The sequence below is a fragment of the Schistosoma haematobium genome, chromosome 5 (assembly GCF_000699445.3).
Source record: "Schistosoma haematobium chromosome 5, whole genome shotgun sequence".
Taxonomy (NCBI): Eukaryota; Metazoa; Platyhelminthes; class Trematoda; order Strigeidida; family Schistosomatidae; genus Schistosoma; species Schistosoma haematobium.
In genome coordinates this window covers 7,872,038-7,898,549 of record NC_067200.1, presented here as the reverse complement: position 1 = coordinate 7,898,549, position 26,512 = coordinate 7,872,038, and the positions used below count along the sequence as shown (strand labels likewise).

General features: G+C 34.4%; 1 protein-coding gene across 1 annotated transcript in view; it reads right to left on the bottom strand.

Moving 5' to 3' along the window:
• Positions 1–26,512, bottom strand: part of MS3_00011120 (uncharacterized protein) — a gene marked incomplete at its 5' end in the record, with an annotated part of 128,639 nt that overhangs the window by 66,696 nt on the left and 35,431 nt on the right. Inside the window, one exon of the mRNA XM_051219529.1 lies at positions 21,118–21,166. Coding sequence (XP_051064814.1) covers positions 21,118–21,166 — 49 coding nt within the window. The remainder of the gene's footprint in view (positions 1–21,117; positions 21,167–26,512) is intronic.

The following is a 26,512-nucleotide window of genomic DNA, read 5'->3' as shown; positions in this document are numbered from 1 at the left end:
ATAGAATACTCGTTTGTGAACTGTGTATGCATATTCATTAGTTTTATCTATCGAATTCTTTGGTTAGCTTTATTTTATGATCGTCTAATTTAATTGATCAGTATTACCAAAAATGTAGAAAAAGTACTCATTTATATGGTTTCACTCAAATGGGATGCTTTCCATTTGTACGATTAACACTCAACCAACTTCAAATTATTTATCCAATAGATTGATTAATGTATGTTGGTTCTGAATAGTCATTACATAACACGTGAATTGAACATAAATATAAATATTTTCTGTAGAATGACTATTTCCATGTTTTTTTACTGGTATTGTGGTGTGTGTTACTGATGTCAACAGATATAAGTAGTATGTACCATTAATCAAAAGTGACATGTTTCGTGGCAGAAGTTTAAGAAGATCGAAGGAAGGGAACGAGCACAGAGAATGAGTGGCGTGGAAACGACGGAACAGTGAAGTCTGATACGATTGATTGGTATTTTGCAAATGAAGAATTTACTGTATGGTTCTCAGATTTTACTAAATGATTCTGTAGTTTCGTATTCAAATGCGTTTGGTTGTACTCACTGGTGTTACCGCTCACTACATTTGGTGTCACTGCCAACTAGGAGGGGAGAAGGGTTCTGTTCTGAGGACGTCGTTGCGGACCTGGAGCTGGTGTGCTATTTGGGGCGGTCTGGTGTGGACAGATGATATCGAGTGGAGTGTTCTAGTCAGAGGGCATTGACTTTAGAGGGTGCTGTCGACGGAGAGTAGCAGTGTGACGTGCGGCTACTAGGTGGATATCGGATGTAGATGTCTCAGCAGGTCGCTGGAGTGCATGTGTTGAACGTCATGGGCGCCGGATGTGCGTTGAATTTCGATGGCTCAGCAGGTCAATGCGCCTCAGATTCGACATTTTGACGGAGAGCGTGGCACGGCAGGCATAACCACCTCAAGATGGGCTACTTAAACTGGGGATGAATGTGCTACTGGTTACGATAGATATAAGTAGTATGTATCATTAATCGAAAGTGAAATACCTGGCAGAAAAAGGTTAAGAAAATCGGAGAAAATAAAACGAGGACAGAGTGTGATTGGTGTGGAAACGAAGGAACAGTGAAGTCTGAGATGATTAATTGACATTTTGCAATTGAGGTATTTACGATATATTTCTCAGATTTTACGAAGATGTTCTGTAATGTCGTATTCGATATTCCTCACTTGTGTTCTCATTCGTTACAGTAGCCTGTTAAACAGGTACCCGTTAAGCATATTGGTGAACTGTAAAATGAACATTTTGAAAAATTACTGGTTGGCTGAATAAAGATAATTTATACTACTAACGACTAACATTTGAAAAATGTATTCTTTATTCTGTCATTCCACCGATTTAATATTCTGACATTGTCACACGACCAGAAAATCATTTTGTTTTTAACAAAATAGACTATAGAGAAGAAAATAACACATAATTGTAAATAATATATTTGTAAAACGTTTAAAACGACTCATATTACTAATTTTCAATGCCTCACCAACAAACACTTCAAAATGGGTTTTGTGGAGATTTTAGAGATTTCACTGGTTGAAATCATGAGTCAGTTGAAGCTAGACCACCATGAAAAACCTGGAAGCACTGGACAGCCGTTTCGTCCTAGTATGAGACTCCTTAGCAGTGCGCATCCACGATCCTGCACCCCGCGAGATTCGAACCCAGGATCTATCAGTCTCGCTTCAGGCGCTTAACCAACTAGACCAATTAGCCGGCACTCAGTGGTATTAATGTCTAACTTCAACCAATCCACGAAGTTGCGCCACCGTACACCATTGTCATCAGTGAGTTGATATCTCACAACAGACCTGGTTGAACTCCACTGGTAACGACTTCTCACTAGAATTCCAGGAGTATCTCTTCAAAATTATCTGGTTTATAAAATCAATAAGTACTTGGGTATTATGGATACTACAGAGAAGTAGAGAAATGTTTTCATGAACTTTTAAAATGCTGCTCATAAATAATTAGTCATAATCTACTTCATTTCTATACAAATAACTTCTAGTTTCATAATCGCTATCCTATTTTTCCAAATTCAAAACTTTTGTGTTAGAATTTCAACTACTTAAAAGTAGTTAAAATAAAAATATAAAAAATATTTGTTTTGAAATATGTATTAAACTCATTATTAATTTGTTTATATGTGAATATCATTATTTACATTTCATTCTTTAAACCACTGTAATGTGAACACTTACAAGTTAATTCGACAAGTCTTTAAAAAAAGATATTCAGTTACATAAATATGTTTGTTCTAATAATCACTGTTAGTATTAGTTCTATTTAATGAATATTATTGATTTGAAAGTAGAACGTGTAGAGATAAGAAATGGTTAATTTTATTAGTTATACTTTAGATGATGGTCATAAAACGTTAGTGGTTTGAAAGTAATCAGAAAGAGACCTTGGACTTAAATTTTAAACTACTTGGCATTCATCTGGAAGATATACCTGAAATCTCAAGGGAATAAGTGCTCCTCTGTGAATTCAAACATAGGTAACTTAGTATTACAGTCTGAGATATTGTCACTGATCGATTAGAACCAGCGTATGATATTCTGTAGGACTGTGATGTATAAAAAGTGATTGATCAGTAAGTAATGATCGATATCTTGCTGATCTCGTAGCATAATGTTAATCGAACTCCATCAATAAAGTCACATTATACAGTTAGTTCTTTTCATCTCTAATTGTCACCAGTCATTGAAACACAGGCAACCAATTATTGATATAAATAGCTAGTCTTAACTTTAAATCTCCAAGTTTCTCAATGGTTACGTCATTTTTATGCTACGTAGATGGAATACAATTTCTTGGGATATTTTCAAAGATACGTATAACATCTTAATCATACAATTAATGCATCCTACAAATTTATATAGAAATTCATAAATTTCTCAATGATAACACTTAAACACCAAAATTGTGATTTTCATGAAAATATCATCAGCGTAAACTCATTTAACAATTTTTACTTGTTGCTATCATCTTTCATAGGTCAATCTAAGTTAGAACACCATTGAAAACCTGGAGGCACTGAGCGGTCGTTTTGTTCCAGTATCGAACTCCTCAGTAGTGTGCATCCATGACCCTACACACAAGCACTCAACCTCAGAACTTTCGGTCTCATGCATGAACGAATAACCTCTATATGACTGAGCCAGCATCCAACCGTATTAATGTCTAACTTCAATCGATCCATGATCTTGCACAATCATTCATCAATTGTTTGAGGTGAATAACTGTCTTACATTTGACATGGATTGCACTCTACTAATCATGGCTTCTCACTAGAATTCTAGGAAATCCATCTTGATTTCTAAACTACACGTACCCACTATTCCATCATGGATCAAATCTCGTATCTTCATTTGTCATTTCAAACATATTACATAAAGATCATTTAATTGAAAACTAATTTAACAGTAATCATATGTTAACTAGACAATAGCCTAAAAATGAATTTGCACAATTAAAAATGAGAAGTTATGATTGATCCAAGCGTGAAATAATTATCATTGACGACATGAAATATTATTCGAACTATACAACAAATTCACGCATGAGACCAAAGATCTTGGGTTTGATTCTTGAGTGTATAGTTTATTGAGGTGTCCCATACATAAACTAAATAATCATCATTTCATGCTTTCAGGTTTCCAATAATGCTCAAACTTAGATCAATTTATAATTTTAGCAAAACTTACTAAATTTGACTATGTACACAGTTATATACTCACAACTGATTGATCACTGGGTGGTGATCAGTGTCATGCGTGTCTAGTCCTTATTAGTGCAGATCGAATGCTATCGATCATGTTGCAGTGTGGCCACCAGTCTAGGTGACTCGACATTGCGGGCACTAAATATTGAAATTTAGATGGTGGTTGGAGGTAGTCGGCAGGAAATCCTGGACTTGGGTTTCGTGCTACTTGGCACTCGTCAGCAACGTGTACCTGTAATCTTGAGGGAACTGGTGCTCGCTGTCGGATTCGATCTCATGCCACACAGCTTCACAACCAGAGATGTTACCATTGAGCTATCCGAGCCGCAGTGTTGAGTCACCTAGACTGGTGGCCACATTGCAACATGGTCGATAGCATTCGATCTGCACTAATGAGGACTAGACACGTATGACATTGATCACCACCCAGTGATCAATCAATTGTGATCACATCTCAGTCCTACAGGAGGTCGGTCGCGGCTTGGATAACTCAGTGGTAACATCTCTGACTGTGAAGCTGTGTGGCATGAGATCGAATCCGACAGGGAGCACCAGTTCCCTCAAGATTACAGGTACAGCTTGCTGACGAGTGCCAAGTAGCACGAAACCCGGGTTCAGGGTTTCCTGTCGACAACCTGCAACCACCATCTAAATCACAATTATATACTCCGTATAATTAAATAACTTTCCCCTTCTTAACAAAGTAATAAAACTATAACTTCATTAGCCCAGATTTGATATTTATCATATTTATTCAGTAAAAACTATATATCATCCTTGTAATAATCAACACATTATTTCAATAATTTTTTCTGTTTAGCGTTTTTTAGCGAGTTAGTTCTCTATGGGATGGGGTCGCTAACCCCATGCCCAACTCTCCTCCTTTATCCGGGATTAGGACTGGCAGTAGCCCCCGAAAGGACTCCAGGCGGAGTTTATCAATACATTAACTGCTTACAATATAATACATTCTATTACCATGGTTACTTTATATTTACATATATATTTAAATGTTTCTTCTTACTTTCATATAAACAGATGTTTAAATAGACAATTGGAATGTAGTTATCTGGACATGTGCAATGATTATTTCACTAGTTTCGCATTTCTCTTTTATATTAATAATTCGAATTGAATCCTGTTGAATTTTTTTTCTTTTTGAAGTTAACTAGACAAGATAATCCCATGCCTTGGGGTACATTTTGTAAACAAACGGTTTGTTTGTTTTTTGATAATCTCATGAGTAATTAAAATTAGCTAATAATAATAATGATAATAATGCAATAGAACTAATCCCAATAGGCTTGTTCCTAAACTATTGGTAACCATGTAATAGTTTACATCATGAACTGATTTTAATTAGACAACTATTGAAAACGCAGAAACATTAGATATTATGTAACATAATAGTTTAGATCTTTTGACGTACTTATCGACATGTCAACCTAGAATCTAATTCAAGAATTTCACATTTTATAGTTAGCTCTAGATCTTTAAATCTTTAAGCTTCCATCTAGTGGTCCATAAGGAAAATCTCAGACAATTTACAATAATGTACAATCATCTTTTAATACCATTTCTGTATAATAGTCTCCCGCTTAGTAGGATCATAGTTAGGCATTAATGTAGAGTCTCATCCTAGGATGAATCCGCTATTCAGTGATTTTTAGTCTTTAATAGTTGTCTAACTATGATCAATTCATAACGTAACCTGTAAAAATCTCTACAAACACCTTACACCAAATATGGATTATCTTGTTAGTAAACTGAAATGAACTTTAATTTTTCTTTAATATCATAACTGCAGATATCACTTTGTATGCATGTTGTTAACAAGAGGTCGTCTAAGCTTTATATGCTGAATAATTCACTAGTCATATTCAAACACTAATCAGTTGGTTAGTAATTAATCAGCAGTGTTATGGTACTCCAATCTCTGAAGAGTATAATCATGGATTTAATCAATTTGTAATAATATTCTGTGTAAACTTTAAAAGTTTATTTATTCCCCTTCATTTTATCGGCATCTGAAATTACTTGGAGAATTCATAGGTTTTAAATGACAAAATGGTTTTAGTTAGATTGCTATTAAAAACCTGGAAATATTGGATGGTTGAGTTCCACTAGTATGAGACAGCTTAGGAGTGTGTATCTACTAGCCTATATCCAGTAATTGAACTCAGGAACTTCAGTGTCGCATGTAGACGCCTAACCTTTAGACTATTGCATCAGGATCAAATGATATCCAAAATATTATGCAACTAACTTTCATTACTTGTGGCGGATAACTGTCATAAAAAACGGATAAGGAATAAACTTCACTAATCATAATTTCTCGATAGAATTCCAGGAATTGCATCTAGAAGTTACTACTGCGTACATTATTATTAGTTAGATCATCATTGAAAACCTGGATACAATAAACGTCCGCTTTTATCATTATCAATTGTATTAGAGATTAGTTTTATCAGAATAAATTTCATGCATTATTTGTGTATACATAGAGATATAGGTAAGTAGTTAGGTAGGTATATACAGTATAACTAATGCACTGATCACCACCAGTTCATAAAAATAATATGTGTATTTTGTATAATGAATATACGCATATGCTTGTTGATATATGTATGTATATGGGTATGTATGTTGGTAGGTAGATGGGTAGGTAGGTAGTTACGTATGTTTATGGCTGTTTAGTCAAGATTTGTTCATCCACATCGACGATATACAGAAATTAATACCATGTGTAGATATTCAGACAATTTTTAATAACCTTTTAATTTACAAATTAATTATAAATTTTAATATGTAATAACATTCAGCATGTCGACTGCAGTTCAATGTTATTGCTATAACATTAGAAGAGAAGTATTATTACTAGTATTATTCACTATAATAACCTTTATAATCCCTTTAAAAATTCCACCATTTTTTGCATCATCATCATCACCACTCTTATTACCCTTTATTCTCGTATTCCTCCCACCACCACCACCTTACCTCTCCATCTTAGATACCATAATCATTGAGAACTAATAAAAGGGGGTGGAGATAAACAAATTTATTATTTCACTGATTGAGATCATGAGTCAATTGAAGCTAGACCACCATGAAAAACCTGCAAGCACTGGATGGCCGTTTCGACGCATTATGGGACTCCTTAGCAATGCGCATCCACGATCCCGTATCCCGCGAGATTCGGACTTAGGATCTATCGGTCTCGCTTCAGGCGCTTAACCAACTAGACCAGTGAGCTGGCCGGCATCCAACGGTGTTAATGTCTAACTTCAACCAATCCACGAAGTTGCGCCACCGTACACCATTGTCTTCATTGAGTTGATATCTCACAACAGACCTGGTTGAACTCCACTAGTAACAGCTTCTCACTAGAATTCCAGGAGTATCTCTTGAAGTCGGTCACTAGTGAGCAGATGATTATTATCAGAAGGGGTTTTGTGGACATTTTAGAAATTACACAGATTGAAATCATGAGTCAATTGAAGCTAGATCAATGAAACAGCTGTCCAGTGTTTCCAGGTTTTCCATGTTTGTTTAGCTTCAATTGACTCATGATTTCAACCAGTGAAATTCCTAAAATCTCCTCAAACCTCTTCTGAAAATTTATTGTTGTGTTCATTTTAAACTTGAAGTTATAAAACAAAGAAGTAAAAACCTGGCTAAAAAACAATATTTGATATATCTAATAAGAAAATAAGAGTAATTTTAATCATGTAAGTCAATTAAATAGTTAGTAGTCATTAGATGAAAAGAAAAAAAAAACAAGAATAAAAGGGTGATTTACCAAGACTAATAATAATAATAATAACAATCATTAATGACAATAATCATAATCATTGTCAAATCAAATAGGTTGGGGGTTAGTAACAAAGAAATCATTTCAAACAAATAAACGTCAGCTGTTACAATTAGAACTATTATGATAGTACAGTATAGTATTAAAAACAAAAAAAGAAAACAAAACAAAAAAGAGAAAACAGGGAAAGACAATTTGAAAAAATTGATAATCGGTAAAATAAAATTTTACAGCAAAAAAAATTCAAAAGTTCACATCTATCTCATAAGTTAAGTATACGATGATCATTTTTTTTTTGTTTTTTTTTACTTTTTTTTCAATTTTTTTAAAATTTTTTTTGGTATATCGAATTGATTGTTACTAACTTCAAATAGAATACATAAATGAGTATTATATAGATATATAGATATAGGGAGAGAGATGTAGCTTATCAATAATGACAAGTTTAAAACAACTGTTTTACATATTTTCCATTTCTATCTTCTTTTCTTTTTGTTTAATATAGAAATGGTGAATAGTCTGTATATCTTCATAGTTTTTTTATAAGATTTCATTGAAGTTTTAACAATATACACATCGATCTCATTCATTGAACAATAACAAAAAGAAATTTGTTTGTTTTAGAAACAAAATAGTTCTGTAAAAGTTACATTGACTTTCGTGTGTGTGTGTGTGTGTGTTTATGTGTATACCCATACATATACATCTAGGCGTATATATAAAACATCTAGATTCTATGTACTGTAGTCATGACTGAATATATATATGTATATATATATCTACCAAGTAAATACATTATCCATGATTCCATAATATCTACACAGATATATATAACTGAACTGAACTAAACTAACATATCTAATATACTTGTTAACAAATTGTTCAGTATAAATCAATGTGTAATATTGTTAACATGATTACATACTACATACATGAAATGTGTGTGTGTATGTGTGTTTATATCCCATTTTTTTAACGACAAAAAGAAAAATAGCGAAAAGAAAACAGAACAAATTAGTAATTAGTTACGACGCCAAAAAAGGAAACACACACACATATATACATACATACATACATACATACATACATATATACATACATACATACATACATACATACATACATACATACATACATACATACATACATACAACTATTCTAAATTTCTGAGTAGGATTGGTTAATGTCAAGGCGAAATATTTAGTCAAATCAATTGTAACAGAAGTATTCAACAAGTAATAATAATTAATTAACATGAATATTATTACTACTAATGCCATACTACTATTTGTAAAGATAGTAGTATTTATGAAACGAACAATAATAATAATAATAATGGTCATGTTTGTTACACTTGTTCTTTTTAAGATATGAATACTTGTCACATATGTTCTTGTTTATGTTGTAAATGTTTCTAACGTGAATGAATTTAATTAAAGATTTTATTTTTTGAACAAACATGGAATTCGATTAACATTGACGTCACTAATCAGAGTTAATATTTTTTTTATTAAAAAAAAAATCAATGAGAGTGGATTATTTAGTTGCTACCCTAATTTCAAATTTATTAGGAATATCAACAAAATGTTGTGTTTTGTTGATTAAATAAGTAAGTATTGGGTAATTATTTATTTACAATCAGTAGGGATTTTGTGGAGATTTTAGACATTTCACTGATTGAAATCATGAATCAATTGAAGCTAGACCATCATGAAAAATCTGGAAGTACTGGACGACCGTTTCGTCCTAGTATGCAGTGCGCAACTTCGTGGATTGGTTGAGGTTACACATTAACACCGTTGGATGCCGACTCAGTGGTCTAGTCACTTAAGCGCTTGGTACAAGACTGACAGCTCCTGGGTTCGAATCCCGTGGGATGCGTGATCGTGGATGCGCAGTGCTGAGGAGTCCCATACTAGGAAGAAACGGTCGTCCACTGCTTCCAGGTTTTTCATTGTGGTCTAGCCTCAATTGATTCATGATTTCAATCAGTGACATTTGTCTAAAAGTTGAATTTATAATCATTAAGATATTCTTAGAGTACAATTGGAATTGATCAAGATTGTTCGATTCTTTTTTTTAGTATTCGTTAATTTGATGTACCTACCTTCTAGTAACAAAGTTCACATTTAGATTCAGTTCAATTTAGATAATGAATACCAGATAAAACAATCTATACATATTTTAAAAATTGGTTATATTAGTAGACTTTTCTGAGAATCCATAGATACTAACAAAGAATTATCAATATCTAGTCTTGCACATCAACAAGTCCTCTAGAATGGTGAAAATGTCTGCAAGATAATAGTGTAATTTTTACTGTAAAAAACCTCACTTTTTGATATGGTAGAGAAGACTTGTAGCTCAGGTGGATGATCATGATAGAGTTTTGTTCTCTGAGCTGGATGGTTTGGTCGTGGAGCTTTCATAGTTCAGAAGACCTTACTTATTATTTCACTTATTGATATGTCTAATTCTCAAACTATACATAATCCTAAACGATAGTCAAACCCGCCGTAATCATTAGTTTTTCTATTCAAATTGTTCACTCAGCGTATTGACCTTTTAGTAGCCTTATATCTAACTCTATTTGGATCGTATGAATGATTGTTATTGAAATATACATGCCGTCAATCCTTACATATAATTATCGACTTAACTTGTGTCAGTGAATAACGGAATTATATAAGTCAAATACGAGAATGACATTTTGAATACGTTTGTTTCGTACAATCGTTGATCTGCAAAGATAATCGGGGAGATGAAGCGAAAGAAGCGAATAGGAGAGAGATAAGAGGAACTAAATGACGCTCAGCAGAGAATCAAGCGTGTGTGTTTAATATAGTAATTAACAGTACAACCTATTTCCACTGGTCAGAATTCCGTAAGCTAACAAAAAATGTTTCAACCCCATTCATTCCAAAGCATATCTAGTCAAGTTTGAAGACATAAACTAACCTAAATCCATGTTCTAAAAATAATCTTTGAAAAAATCAGTTATCAGCAACATAGAACAAAATAGTGTATGTATGTCAGGATTAGTAGTGTCATTGATAAATGTTATAGCGTGTGTCCTGTGTGCCCTGTTAATGTATAACGTAATGATGCCGTCAACTAGAGGACAGTGAATTGTCGATCGGACCCATACGAGCAGTCTAGAGTCCTTATCGGTCCTGCTTACCGCCTAGCCCAGTCTGTTAAGTCCAGAACACCAATCTCAGCATCTGTAATATGAATCATTTAATTTAAACATACTAAGTTTATATACAGACCAAACAGACAAAATAGGAGCCAACATTTGTACAAGATTTAGCCAAATGTAGCTATGAATGTAGGGGATAGTAATTGATAGACAGGGGATATCTCATAGTATTGGTCCATAAATTGATCCCAAAAGTTACCATTCACTATTCTTATCGGGATATAACCTTTAAAAAAAGTGAATGCATTTGACTGATTCCAAACTGATCCTATCCAAGATCATTCAATATTTTAAACTGTTAGTTACAATATTCACATGTATATTGATCATTTAATCATCACCTATAAATATGACTTAAAATAACAGGCCTTATTTAGCATTCTTTCAAACTTCTTCTATGACAACAATCGAATTATCGATGACCGTGAATCTGTAATGAAGCATTAAAAATTTGAATAATGAAAAAGGGAAATAATGTCATCATGAAGTTTAAAACAAAAACAGGAACACAATTTAGCACAGTAAATCTTTACCATTAAGATTGATCATCAAAAATAAGAAAAAAAATAATAGCCACATCCCCATAATTCTCTGTTGTCAACCGCCGATATGTATATATGACTGTGTATTTTTTTTTCTTTGGTTTCTAAAAAAACTCTAACACACTCATACACACTTCTGTTCTTCTAAATAGTTATCATTATCTACAAGATGATCTCTTCATTGAATTTAAAGATTTTTCATGATAATGATCACATTGAAAACAACTTTTGAAATGAAAAAAAAACAAGAATCTGACCAATTTTATTTTTATGAACACAATGAACACTTTAACAAACAAATCAATAACACTGATCATTTTCACTTTATCTTAGTTACTATGGTTTCTGATAAGTTTTTTTAAAGATTTCTTTCTGTTACATGTACGTGGTGGTGGTGGTGGTGAAAAGGAATGATGTTACTCAGTTGGAGTTTTCACTTATCATTCTCTTCCACTTTGTTTTCCTCTTCCTCTCTCTATATAAATTTTTTCTCGCTTAACTAAATGAATTTTAATAGGAAATAAATGACACTTATATTTTAATTTTGTTCAGTTCATTGATTCTTGAGAAATAGACAGGAAAAAAAACATAAAGGACTAGTAACAATCTCTACTGTCTAATGATATAAATTTAACAAAGATATTTTGGGTAAAGATTGCATTTCTTTCTTGTTTCCTCTAAGTGTTCTAGATTTGTTATTTTGATGAATAACTTGAATGGGACAATAATAGGAAAGGTGTTTTGTATGTTTACTTGTTTGTTAGTTATCACTGAATTACTGAATAAAGTATTAAAAGAAATTTGGAGAGAAAACTATAGGAGTTTGTATTACACATTATCTATCCATTATTACTTACTTCCTTACTTACGCCGGTTACTCCTCGTGGAGGAGCATATGACGCCCACCAACACACTACATCCAACCTTGCACTGGACAATCCTTTCCAGCCCTTTCCAGTTCTTATTCATCTTTTTCATATATGCTTCTATTTCCCGACGTAATGTGTTCTTTGGCTTTCCTCTTTTCCGCTTCCCTTCAGGATTCCAAGTTAGGGATTGCCTCGCGTTGCAGTTTGATGATTTCCATATTGTATGTCCTATCCACTTCCAACAACTTTTCCTAATTTCATCTTCAGCTGGCTTGTTCTCTCCAACAGTAGGCTGTTGCTGATGGTATCCTGCCAATGGATATTGAGTATCTTGAGTAGACAGCTATTTATAAATACTTGTACATTCTTGATGATGGTTGTAATAGTTCTGCAAGTTTCAGCTCCGTTCAGTAGAACTGTCTTGACGTTTGTATTGAAGATTGTGACTGTGATATTGGTTGAAAGTTGTTTTGAGTCTCATATGTTCTTCAATTGTAAGAATGCTGTCCTTGCTTTGCTAATCCTCACCTTTACATCTGCATCTGATCTTCGTTCTTCATCGATGATACTTCCCAGGTATGTGAAGGATTCTACATCTCCCAGAGTTTCGCCATCAAGTGTGATTGGGTTGACTAATTATTAAGAGTAGCAAATTAAGAGAGTAGAAAAATTTATGTCCAGTTATGAAATTTAGGAATTGTGAAGAAGATTTGTAGCTAAGGTGGTTAAAGTGTTCGAACAATTCACTTCTACTTGCTGTTTATGCTGATGGTGTCGTTCAGAAGAGAAATGAAAGCTCTACTACCAAACCACTTACCTCAGATAACAAAACCCCATCCAAAAAGAAATCTATGAAAAAAGTTTAGTACTGTTTTAGATTTGTTAGTTTAATGTCGAGATTCACATTGGGACTAGAAGAGAGTAGCATTCGTTTCAATAGCCTGTTGTGTTATGATTTATACTAGTAAGGGTATGAGTAAAAAGGAGACTGTTAAAAGTGCAAGTGAAAAAAGGAGTGGTTAAAAATGGCTCACAATAATAGATGCTAACAATAATAAGAGCGACTATCAAGTTCATATTAAAAAAGGTCAGCATTGAAAGAGGTAATAACATATTTTACGGTGTGAAATATGTTTAATTTACCCTTTATTGTGAAAGAATTTCCTAAAACGAACAATGCGGTGGAGGGTTGGCATAGAAGATTTAGCCAACTTATTGGTGCCGCTAATCCAAGTATAAGGAAATTCTCTGATAAACTGAAAAAAGATCAGAGCTTAAGCAGACTGAATATCAAAAAGTCTATATTAAGAATCCAGAAACAACACTTAAAATGAAAGTATAAGTAGGTAGCAGTAAGTGTCAAACGAAAATACATCGATAGTAGACTATCTCTGTGGAATAACACACGGCCTTTTAATTTTATAAGAAAAGTATATTTTAAGTATTTAAAACTTATCCCCCTCAGTAGATTATCCGATAGCTGTGTCGAGATAGACATACGATATAACATGACTAGAGTAACAATTAGTTATCATATTCAAATAACTACAGTATTTATTGAAAGAACTTTACAAATCCACTTTGTTTTATTGGTCTTAAGGCTGTGGAACGGAAAAAGAATTTAATAAATTTCACATTATTAAAAACGTCAATTCCTCTTTCAATGCTCACCCTTATTAAAATGTGTCCTTTTGAATAGACATCACCAAATTCAGACTGATCAAAATTAATTCAAGTATATTAGACACTGGATGATATAAACCATTTACAAATCAATTTATTTAATAGTTGAATGCATAAGTCTATTAAGGCTAAACCACCATGGAAGACCTGTAAGCACTGGATGACCAGCTCATCTTAGTATGGGACTCCTCAACACTGCATACCCACGATCCTGCTTGAGGGATTCGAACCCAGGACCCTCAGTCTCGCTCGCGAATGCTTAACCTTTAGACCACTGATCTAGCATCCAACAGTGTTAATGTCTAACTTTAAGCAATCTGCTTATTTGTTGAGAGGACGAAACAGACGTTCAGTGCTCCCAGGTTTTCCATGAGGTTAGGCGTTCGCGTTTGAGACTGAGAGGATCTGGGTTCAGATCTCACGGGGCGAGATCGTGGACGCGCACTGTTGAGGAGTCACATGCTAGAACGAAACGGCCATCCAGTACTTCCAGGTTTTCCATGATAGTCTAGCTTCGATCAACTCATGAATTGAACTATTAAGTTACTACAATTTCCAAAAAATCCCTTTGTGATAAAATTAATTTATCGTTTTTTGTAGAAATATTTATGTAAATTTACTTGGTATTATTTTGCTTGTATCCTCCCATTGACATTTAAGACTGCAATTGATCAGTCTCCTATCGGCATACGTGCATGCTGTGCGGATTGCTTCGATATTACCTTAATTCACAAGCATTATAAGCAAAGATGGATGGTGATTAGCAGTGGAATCCAGGATGCGCGTTTCATCATATTTGGGACTTGTCAGCTGGACGTACCTGCATCTCAGAGTTGATGTTCCCTCTGAGACTTGGACCCAGCACCGTTCGCTTCAAACGCCACCACGGTATTCACTCAGCTACCCCATTACACAAACAAGTGGCTATCAGGACTCAGTAATTAAGTGGATAACGCGGTGGCGTTTGAAGCGAATGGTTCTGGGTTCGAGTCCCAGAGTGCACATCAACTGTGAGATGCAGGCACATCCAGCTGACGAGTCCCAAATATGATGAAACGCTCATCCTAGATTCCACTGCTAGTCACTATCTATCTTTGCTTATAATATTTTTGTAATTTTGAAGAAATCATTACGTTATATAATTTTGACTTCATGATAGATATTCACAGTTTCTTATGAGGAACATGGAAGAAACCGTGGTCAGTGGAGTTCAACCGGGTCTGTTGTGAGATATTAACTCACTGATGAAATTGGTAGACGGTGCCGCAATTTCATGGATTGATTGAAGTTAGACATTAACACCGTTAGATACCGACCAGCTCAGTGATCTAGAGGTTAAGCGTTCACGCGACAGACTGATAGGACCTAGGTTTGAATCTCACAGGGCGAGATCGTGGATGTGTATTGCTAAGGTGTCCCATACTAAGATAAAACGGCAATCCAGTACTTCCAGATTTTCCATGATGGTCTACCTTCAATTAACTCATGAATTCAATTATTAAATTACTACAATCTTCACAAAACTCTGTTCTAAATATTTACATACATACTTTTTTCATTCATATCTAATCTTACTTTACACAGATTGAAATCATGAGTCAGTTGAAGTTAGACCACCATTGAAAACCTGGAAGCACTGGACGGCCGTTTCGTCCTAGTATGGGACTCTTCAGCAGTGCGCATCCACGATCCCGCACCCCGCGGGATTTGAACCCAGGACCTACTGGCTAGCTTCAACTGACTCATGATTTTAATCTGTGAAAATTTCTAAAATCTCCACAAACCCCTTCTGATAATAATAATCTTACTTTAATCACATTGATTTTCATTTCAATATGTCATTTAATTATTATTTTTTCTCTGTCTCTCTCCATTTCACTTGTATTCTCATATCAATCTTATCATATATGATATGTCAAAATGTTTTTTTCTCTTTTCGCTTTCCTCTCAAAAATCATTAAAACACAGGTTGATTAGTAAAACTAAAATTTTAGAAAAAAAAGACAATTAAAATATAGAGAAATAAGAAAAAAGAAAAAAAAAGAAAAAAACAACTTAAACAAATTCTAATGCACCTGTATTTTATTTCACTTATTCATTATATTCCATTCTATAATGTTTAATAGTTTTGTCACCTGCTCCTCCCCTTCCTAACTTTCTTATTCCCTCCTCCTCCCCATCATCTCCAGCTATCCTCCCATTCCTCCTCAATAGATGTGACTGTTTTTTTTATTTGTTCCCAATTGATAATCCTTTATTTTATAAAAAAAATTTTTGTTTGTTTGTTTAAATTTGTGTTCTGTTGTAGTTGATATACCATATTGAAAGTTCAATTAAGTGATAAAGAAAAAAAAGGGTGTTTTTTTTGGATTCAATTGTCTTTTTCAATTATGATTAAGACGTAGAGAATAAATGTTGACAATTTAGTTTTTTTTATTTTTGGAGAAAAAAGGGATTAAAGTGCTATCACATTTATGTATGATAAGTTGGAGAGAAAAGAATAATACTAGAAATACATTTAAATGTAGTGACAAGAAGTGTACAGGATTTGAATAAATACAGATAACTTACTTACTTACTTACTTGCTTACTTACTTAGGCCTGTTATTCTTCGTGGAGAAGCATAGACCGTCCAACAGCATGCTTTATACAACTCTGCTGGATAAGCCTTTCCAGTTGTTTCCAGTTCTTATTCATTATTTGGATCTCTGCTTCCATTAGTTGGCGCAGTGTACTCTTCGGCCTTTGTCTTTTCTGTTTCCCTTCAAGATTACAAGTTTAAGCTTGCCACATCGTCTCTTCTTAGTTTCCTCTCCAAATGGAACCTCGTTTGTTCACTTCCACATTTGGTATCCAATCAACGGACATTCACTATCTCATGTATACAACTGTGTATAAATACTTGTAATTCTTTGATGATGGTTGTGGTAGTCTTACGAGTTTCAGCTGTTTACAGAAGAACTATCTTGATGTTCATATTAAAGATTGTGACTTTGATGTTGACTGACAGTTATTTTGATTTGGACATGTCTTCAACTGTAAAAATCCTGTCTTTGCTTTACAAATGCTTATGTTTACGTCTCCATCAAATCCTCCTTGTTCATGGATGATGCTGTTCAGATGGTACGTGAAAGATTCCATCTCATTCAGAGCTTGTCCATCAAGTGTGATTGGGTTAGTGTTCTCAGAGTTGCATTTGAGGATCTTGGTTCTTACCTTGTTTAAGTTGAGGCCTATTGCTGTAGAAACTGATGCTACACTGGTTGACTTGACCTGTATTTCATGTAATGTATGGGGTAGAAGTGCCAGGTCATCTACGAAGTTCAAGTCGTCTAGCCACATTAAAGCTGTTTGTTGCATTTCATGCTTCCCCTCCGAAGTGAAGGTTTTCATAATCCAGTCAATAACCAGTAAACAGAGAAATAGAGAGTAATCTGCCTTGTCTGACATCAGTCCTTACTTGAAATATGTCTGTCAGCTGTCCTTCATGTACGACTTTGCAGTGTAATCCGTCGTATGAACTCCATATGATGTTGACTACTATCTCATTAACATCATAGTGTCGAAGAAGGTTCCATAAGTCTCTCTTATCCACACATCAAACGCTTTTTCATAATCAAAGAACTTTATGTATATTGACGAATTCCAATCAGTTGATTACTTAACTAGATAATAAAATCAGCATTTTATCCATGCAGTATAAATAATTAATTGATTTTTATTCAATTATAATCCTTAATTACTTTATTCTCAACTCATTATTCTTTATACTCTGTTGACAATATCTTCATAAAATCTATCCTTGAAGAGCAAGAATTATTTACTCTACTTGTTGTAAATAGTTTAGTTTGTTTAATCTGATTGTCGTCTTTATAACGATTTTTTTTTCTACAGAATGGGGTTACCGACCTCATGCCCAACCGTCCTCCTTTACCCGGGCTTGGGATCGACAGTAAATCTACGAGAACTACAGGCGGAGTGGAAGTGGATAGGACATGCATTACGGAAATCATCAAACTGCATCATGAAGGAAGCCCTAACTTGGAGGCCTGAAGGGACGCTTAAAAGAGGAAGACAAAAAGACATACTACGTCGGGAAATGGAAGCAGGATGAATAGCGACTGGAAAGAAAGATCAGTTTGTGGTGTAAGCTAAAAAAAATTAGTGAGAACAACAATGAATTCACTTATTGAGTGAAATATTACCATATGCACATTGGATTCATTTTCACATGGATAACGAGATCACAAACCGATATAAGTTAGACAAACATTGGTAACTAGGACGCAACAGACATTTTTTTCATTCTAGTTTAAGTCTCTTCAATAATCCGCGGCTAAGATCCCACTGGAGATTAAATTCTAATCTTGCGGAAAGAGTTCAGCCTTCAGATTACTGAATTGGTATCCAATATTCTATATATCCCGTTTCAACAAAGTTCTATTATTTACATTGTTATTGATCACATAAAATGCACTTAAGCATACATACAAACACACGGATAAACACACACACAAAAAAATGACAAAAATAGAGGATTGGAGTATATTCAGGTTAAATCAGTCCACAATATTAAGCAAAAAGATAAGACAAACCGGTAAATAATATAGTGAGAGGAAAATAATTGTATGGTCACACACACACACACATAAAAATATACCAACAAACAAATAAACAACCAATCAAACAAGGTAATTTAACATTGTATTTTGTACATTTTCGGCATTTTTTTTTCTCTCTTCATTTTCTTCAAAGTAAAACTGGTAAAAACGAATTGACAAGTGATGGAAACGAGAAAACAAAATGAATGAGATGATAGTTACAATTATGGTGATGTTGGTGTTGAGACCCAAAATGAATTTATCTATATTCAGTTATTATTTATAAGAAAAACAACAACTCTGAATAGTGATATGATGAATCATTTGGGAAAATCTACACTTCGAACACAATAGTAATAATAATAAGAATAGTGTTTATAAATACTGAACGGTGGCGCAATTCATGGATTGGTTGAAGTTAGAACTTAAACATTGTTGGATGCCGGCCAGCTCAATGATCTAGAGGTAAAGTGCTCGCACGTGAGACCAGTAGGTCTTGGGCTTGAATCTCGCGAGGTGGGATTGTGGGTGCACACTGTTGAAGATTCCCACAATAGGACGAAACGGCCGTCCAGTACTTCCAGGTTTTCCATGGTGGTCTAGCTTTAATTAGTTCATGATCTCCACTAGTAAATTATTAGACTTTAGTTGAGATCATGGACAGATCAATGTCAGACCACCACTGAAAACCTGGGTGAAATGGACCGCCACTTCGTCATAGTATTGGAGTCTTCAGCAGTGTGCTTCCATGATTCCTCAACAAGGTTTCCTGTTGACTACCTCCAACCATCATCTTATCTCAACATAGCGCATGCAATGTTAAGTCATCTAGACTAGTGACCACATTGCAACTTGGTCGATAGGATTCGATCTGCACTGAGAAAGACCTGACATACATAGCACTGATCACCACCCAGTGATCAATCAATTGTGAAAACCATAAATTAAATACTTCATTTGCAAACCTTCCATCAATTGTCTCAAACTTCATCGTTCTTTCATTACTATTACAATTACTCTCTGTTTACATTCATGTTCTCTTCAATTTGATCTTCTCAACCTTCTACCACCTGGCATTCAACTTTTGAATGCTGTTATATACTACTTATATCTGTCGACATAAGTAGCATACATCACAGTACTAGTTAAGTAATATATTAAAACAAAAGCTAAGAAATACATTTTAAAAAATATATGAATGATAAATTTATTTATTCACAGCTCTGATCATTTCACATGAATTTTTTTCTGAAGGGGGTGAAGGTGGGGGTGGGGTTTTGTGGGGGTAATTATTCATCATTTATGAAACATTACATTAGTAACAATATCACTAAAGGTAGCCTTTCTCACAATCTATATTTTAAAATAATTTATTTTGCTTTTTAAATCAATGATAAATGTCCACCTAAGTCATAAATATCTTTTTCCCCTTTTTGTTTTTTCATTTCCTCACTAATTTTTTTCCCATTGATTTATATCCTACCAAAAATTTACAGTTGATAGGCGTTTATTCATATGAAAGTGAGTGCGTGCGTGTGTGTGTACATTTTCAAATTTATTGATTTTTACCCTAGTGAATTACTTGATCGTTAATTGAAAATATTTTAGTGACCCAATATCTGACTTCATTTAGATCGTATTATGATTATCATTGAGAAATATACATGCCGCCAATACTCGTATATTATTATCGACTTAAATCGCGTTAGTAAACAATGGGATTGAATAAGCCAAATACAGGAATCGATTTGTAATATATATGTTTCTTAAGATTGTTGATCTAGACAGATAATCAGGGGAATGACATGAAGGAAGCGAAGAGGTGAGAGTAAGGTAAAATAGATCGGAGTTGGCATTTGAGCCAACTCGTTCTAATCAAGCGTGAAGCGATATTTATAGTCAGACAAAAATAAGTTATAGACACTCAATGATTGAGGCAAGCAATTGACAGACATACGATCATATAAAAACAGTCAGGAGTAATAAGTGAATAAGTGACAAGGTCAAAATGTGGCTTGAGTAGAATGAATAAATTGTTCTGTCCAGAAGCTAGAATAAACCTATATGAGCTCGACATAGTACTAGCCCTTATAGTGATATTTTCTCTGGATTGAATAGCTAGACCAGATCAATTCCTTTTCTCTTAGTTCGATGAGGAAACTTTGTCTAGCATTTGTCCAAATAAGCGTTTATCGATTTCATCAATACGATTGAAGATGTGAAAAGTTTAGGAATTGATAAAAACAATCACGTTAGAATGTTGATACAGTTTTCAGCGAAACTGTGTATACTTTGTTAAGATCATTTGAACTACAAGTAAATCATTGTCGGCTCAGTGGTCTGGAGTTCAAGCGTTCACGTGAGAGACCAAAAGTACTGAATTCGAGTCTCGAACGCAAGATCGTGGATGCGCACAGCCGAGGAGTCCCATATTAGAACGAAATAACTGACCAGTATTTCCAGGTTTTCAATGGTGGTCTAGCTCATCAAAAATTACAAGTATTTATCAACAGTTGTCTATGCAAGATACTCAATGTCCGTTGACCTGATACCATGAACAACAGCCTACTGTGGGAGAGAAAGAACGAGCTTCCAGTTGAAGAAGAAATTAAGAGACGATGGTAGTGGATAGGACATACACTACGGAAATCACCAAACCGTATCATCAGCCAAGCTCTAACTTGGAATCTTGAAGGGAAACGAAAAAGTAGAAGATCAAGGAACACAATTCGTTGGGAATCGGACGCAAAGATCAAAATAATGAGTAGGAAGTGGGAAGAACTGTAAAGGATTATTCAGGACAGAGTTGGATGGAGAATGCTGGTGGACGGCCTATGCTTTTACACGAGGGGTAACAGGCGTAAGTAAGTAAGTATGATCATTGTATGTTTATATCAGCTCCAGTATACTTTCTAAATAGTTAACTGTTTACGTGTATACTTTTTAGGAAATAAAAACGTGTTATCTGTATACTGCTTTACACTGATCTAGTAACCAACTGTCGTTTTAAATGAACTAGTAAGCTGTTAGTGAACACTGAACTTCATGGATATAATGATTTTCACATGAAAGTGGATCGATTTAATCTGTTAAATGTATCAGTAGAAAGAAGAAGCTGATATTTCTACTCGACCTAAAAAATTATCTTCAATAAATTATAAATTATATTTACGAAATAATGATGACGCCGGATCGAGTCTGACATTGAGAATCAGTCTTTTCAAGATTACTGATACACTATGATGACAATCACGAAACATAAGTCTAGAAATTTCTGTCAGCTACCTCCAACCACCATTTTACATTAAAACATAGTGCACGGGAATAGCGACGACACTATAACTTGATTGATAGAATTCGAACAACACTAAATGATTGGGCAAACATAGAATTCGTCACTATTCAATGATCGTTGTCAGCCGAATTAAGTTTGCTAAATTTTTTTAAGGAATTAAAATGAAAAATAACTAAGTCTTTTGAGAACACACCTTTGAAATCTTAAGTGAGAATGTAAATACACGAAGATTTTTCTGAATTTCTCCTGAAACCTCTATATTATCTGTCAAACATAAATCTGACATGATTAAAATTGGAATGTGAGGCATCAGCAATCCAAGTTAGAAAAATTTGAGAAAAATGAGACATTGTCAATCATAAATAAAATTACCAATTCTTTCAAGGGACTTCTAAGAACAAAACTCATTGACTTCTAAGTCTGGAGAATAGGAAACGTTTTACAAGTGAAGTCTCCTGTCATTTACTTGATAGTGGACACAATACACCTCACAAAAGCATTCGAAATTGACAAACAATGAATATCAATTATACTTCGCTTTACTAAAAAATGACTATTAAGTATTTAACCACATATTTCATTCTGTATTTGTTTTATCCATATGTTTGATTCAAACGCCATCGCGTTATCCACTTACCTACTGATTAGATGGTGGTTGGAGGTAATCGACAGGAAACCCTGAACCCGGGTTTCGTGCTACTTGGCACCCATCAGCAAGGTATACCTGTACTCTTGAGGGAATTGGTTCTCCCTGGCAGATTCGGTCCCGTGTAATCCAGCTTCACAGTCAGAGATGTTACTACTGAGTTATCCGAGCCGCGACCGACCTCCCGTAGGACTGAGATGTAATCACAATTGATTGATCACTGCGGTGGTGATCAATGTCATGTGTGTCATGTTCTTCTTAGTGCAGATCGAATGCTGTCGACTGATTGATGTTTAGGACATATGTGCAGGCACATCCAGCCGACGAGTCTCAAATAGGACGAAACGCGCATTCTGGATTCAACTGCTAGCCCCTACCCATCTTTGCCTATAATGGTTGTGAATTACGGTAATGTCGAGGCGATCCGCACAGTATGCATATATGCCGATAAAAGGCTGATCAACTGCAATCCTTAACATCAATCAATACTTATTATTCTTATTTTGTTTAAAATAATTACAAGATCAGGTTGTATGAAAATATTTGTAATTTGGTTTCATCATTCAAGATGAGGTTGTGAAGATTTTTCGAGTTTTTGATGAATCAACCAATGTTAGACAACCATTGAAAACCTGTAAGAACTGGAAAACCATTTCGTCCTAGTATGAGACTCCTTATCAGTACTCATCCATAATCTCACACACAGGATTCGAGCCCACTTAACCTTTGAAATCATTAGAATTCGTCATTTTAATCAAATCATTCATAAATAACCGAAGAATCTGAAGCATATTACCGATTCCCCCAGTTATAACTAACTACTTATCACTATTGTGTTATCATTTATAATGCGAATAAATTATTTGGTACAAATCAATTATTTTGTGTAGAGGAATCTTATATCTAGTTAAGATTGTATATTACCACTTTGTTGAATGCGATGTACTTATAATGATGATACTTGACAGTTGACAATTAGTGAAAGAACTATTTATGATACCGACAAGTTAAGATTTTTTTTAGATCATATAGATGTATTTAGAATAGATGGATTGTATTTGCTAAAGGAATTTAGGAAGTGTATATATTGCTTACAAAGAATGATCTGAATTCATTTGTTCACATTGTGAACAGTAGTACTGCAATATGACAGGTACATTCATTCAACTAATGAATGTTGTGAATAAAATGGAAAATTGATCTTTGGATTCAATAACCTAACATAAGTTATCACATAATGGATACACTAAATCTATCTTCAGGGGATACACATATCCTAACTAAGACTGTAATGCCAGTTGTTAGGTTGGACTCACATAGCTTATTCTAGCTTTTGAACTAACCAGTTTATTTATTCTTCTAAAGCTACATTTTGACCTAGCCATTTATTCGCTTATCAACCTTCACTGCTTTTATGTAAGCGTATGTGTGTACATTTACTATCTTACTTACCACATGTCTGTAACATGTTTTTGTATGATTATAAATGTCGATTAACGCTTGATTAGAACGAGTTGGCTCACACGCTTTCTCCACTGCGTGTCATTTTGATTCGCTCTCTTCGCTTCGCTACGTCCAGCTGATTGTCTGTCCAGATCAATGAATGTACAAAATATACGTTCTCAAACATCCATTCTCGTATTTGACTTATTTAATTCCATTACTCACTAATTCGATTTAAGTCGATGAAATATACAAGAATAGTTAACATATGTATTTCGATGACAATCAGCATGCAATACAAAAGGAGTCAGATATAGGGCCACTAAAAGATTATTCGATTTTCAATCTTGAATATCAACAAGCTCTTAATGAATGGTAGTATTTTTAATAGTTGAGATCATGAGTCAATTGGAACTAGACCACTATGGAAAACCTGGAGGCACTGGAGAGCCATTTCGTCCTATTGTGGGACTCCTCAATACTGTGCATCCACGATCCCGCCCAGCTATATTCGAACCCAGAACCTATCAGCCTCTCGTGCGAGTGCTTAACCATTGGATCATTGAGTTGGTCAGCATCCAACGGTGTTAATATCTAACTTCAACCAATCCACGTAATTGAGCCACTCATCAACCATTGTCATCAGTGAGTTACCATCTCACAACAGACCGAGTTGAACTCCACTGATCACTGCTTCTCACCAGAACTCCAGGAAATACCTCTTGGAGGCCATCACTAGTGAGCATATGTTAGTATCTCAAAATTATATTTATAAATCACTTTCTACAGACTCTTTGATTATTTCTCTCTTTTTTTTTAGAAAACAAACAACACAGTCCTATATATCATTTGATGAATATTATCTTAATTGAGTCATTAATTGACATTCTACATCCGAAAATCCAATTCCAAGGTGGAAATAATGTCAAAAACAAAACAATATCTAACTGAAAAATTTGTCATTATACATTACAATATATATAAACTATTCTGGTAGCTAACGCCACTACTACTACTACTACTACTACTACTACTACTACTACTACTTTACTCACATCACTGCTTTCTAATATGACAAATTTTATTATTCTACACAATAACAAACAATGATGGAATTACTAAGAATAACAATGTATATATATGTATCATACACCGAAATAATCTCCCTTTAAAAGAAAAAAAAATAGAGAAACTAAGAGTCTGTTTCAACTGACCAAGTACAAAATTTCAACAGTTGTCATCATTAATGAACTATTGAAAGATTATTTTTAGCATAAACAACAATTCCTCATATATTCTCATGACTGATTCTCTTTTCATATTTTCTTTTATTTTTCTTCTCTTTACTTTTTTTCTTTTTCTTTTATAAAAAAGAATGATGATGATTATTAACTGTCAATAGTCAATGTCTTCTTCTCATCAGATTATACATATGAAAATATCTTTACTATTTTTTTCTCCTCTTGTAATACAGACATTAATTCCTTGTTTACTTCATCTGTATATAATCCTGCTGTGTTTAGTTAAATGCAAAAGGATCTGTCATTTCATATTTGATTCTTTTGTTAACTGATTATATTGTGATTAGTGTAATGATTGTTAACAGTATGCTGATTGAATTCAAGACTTGTTTTAGATCATGGTGATGAGCATTATATAACATTATAAATTCACTTGATATTATTTACTTGGTCAGGTTATAATGTATGGATGAAGCAATCAGATTTAGGATAACAGGTTTTGGATTTTGGCGCAAAATTCACTTACTCATTCGTTAAAATAGCGTCTTTGCATTTTAGCTGATGTCAGTTCGTGATGAGAATCATAGATCTAAATCTTAACCCGTACCATCAACTAGAAATCATTGTCTTTATTCTGCAAACTGCTTTACAACCTTCATTTAGTCCTATTAAGTGGTTAGACACTCTTAAGGTCACTTTGGCGTCGTTTAAAGGTCGTCCATAAATTATGGTCTCACCGTTTACTTGAATAATTTTAATTTTTCTGGTTAGCATATCCAGAAGATACAGGTGTTTATTAACAGTTGTCTACGCAAAATACTTCGAATCAGTTGGCCGGACACTATTATCAACAACCTACTGTGGAGAAGAACAAACCAGATTCCAGCGGAGGAAGAAATTAGGAAGAAGCGCTGGAAGTGGATAGGGCACACATTGAAGAAAGCACCCAATTGCGTCACAACACAAGCACTCACATGGAATCCTCAAGGCCAAAGGAATAGAGGAAGACCAAAAACCCACTACTCCGGGAAATGGAAATAGACATGAGAAAAATGAACAAGAATTGGATGGAATTAGAAAGGAAGGCCCAGGACAGAGTGGGTTGGAGAATGCTGGTCAGTGGCCTATGCTACATTAGGAGTAACAGGCGTAAGTAAGTAAGTAAGTTTACTTGAATCTTCCTATTATTGTTTAAGACTGAAGTTGATCAGTCTCTCATTGGCATATATGCATACTGTGCGTATTGCCTCGATATTACCTTAATACACAAGCATTATAAGCAAAGATGGATAGTGGGTAGCGGTGGAATCCAGGACACGTGTTTGGTCCTATTTGGGACTAATTTAAACTTCACCCCATTGACCAAGCAAGTAGCTATCAAGATCCAGTAGCTAAGTGGATAATGCGAT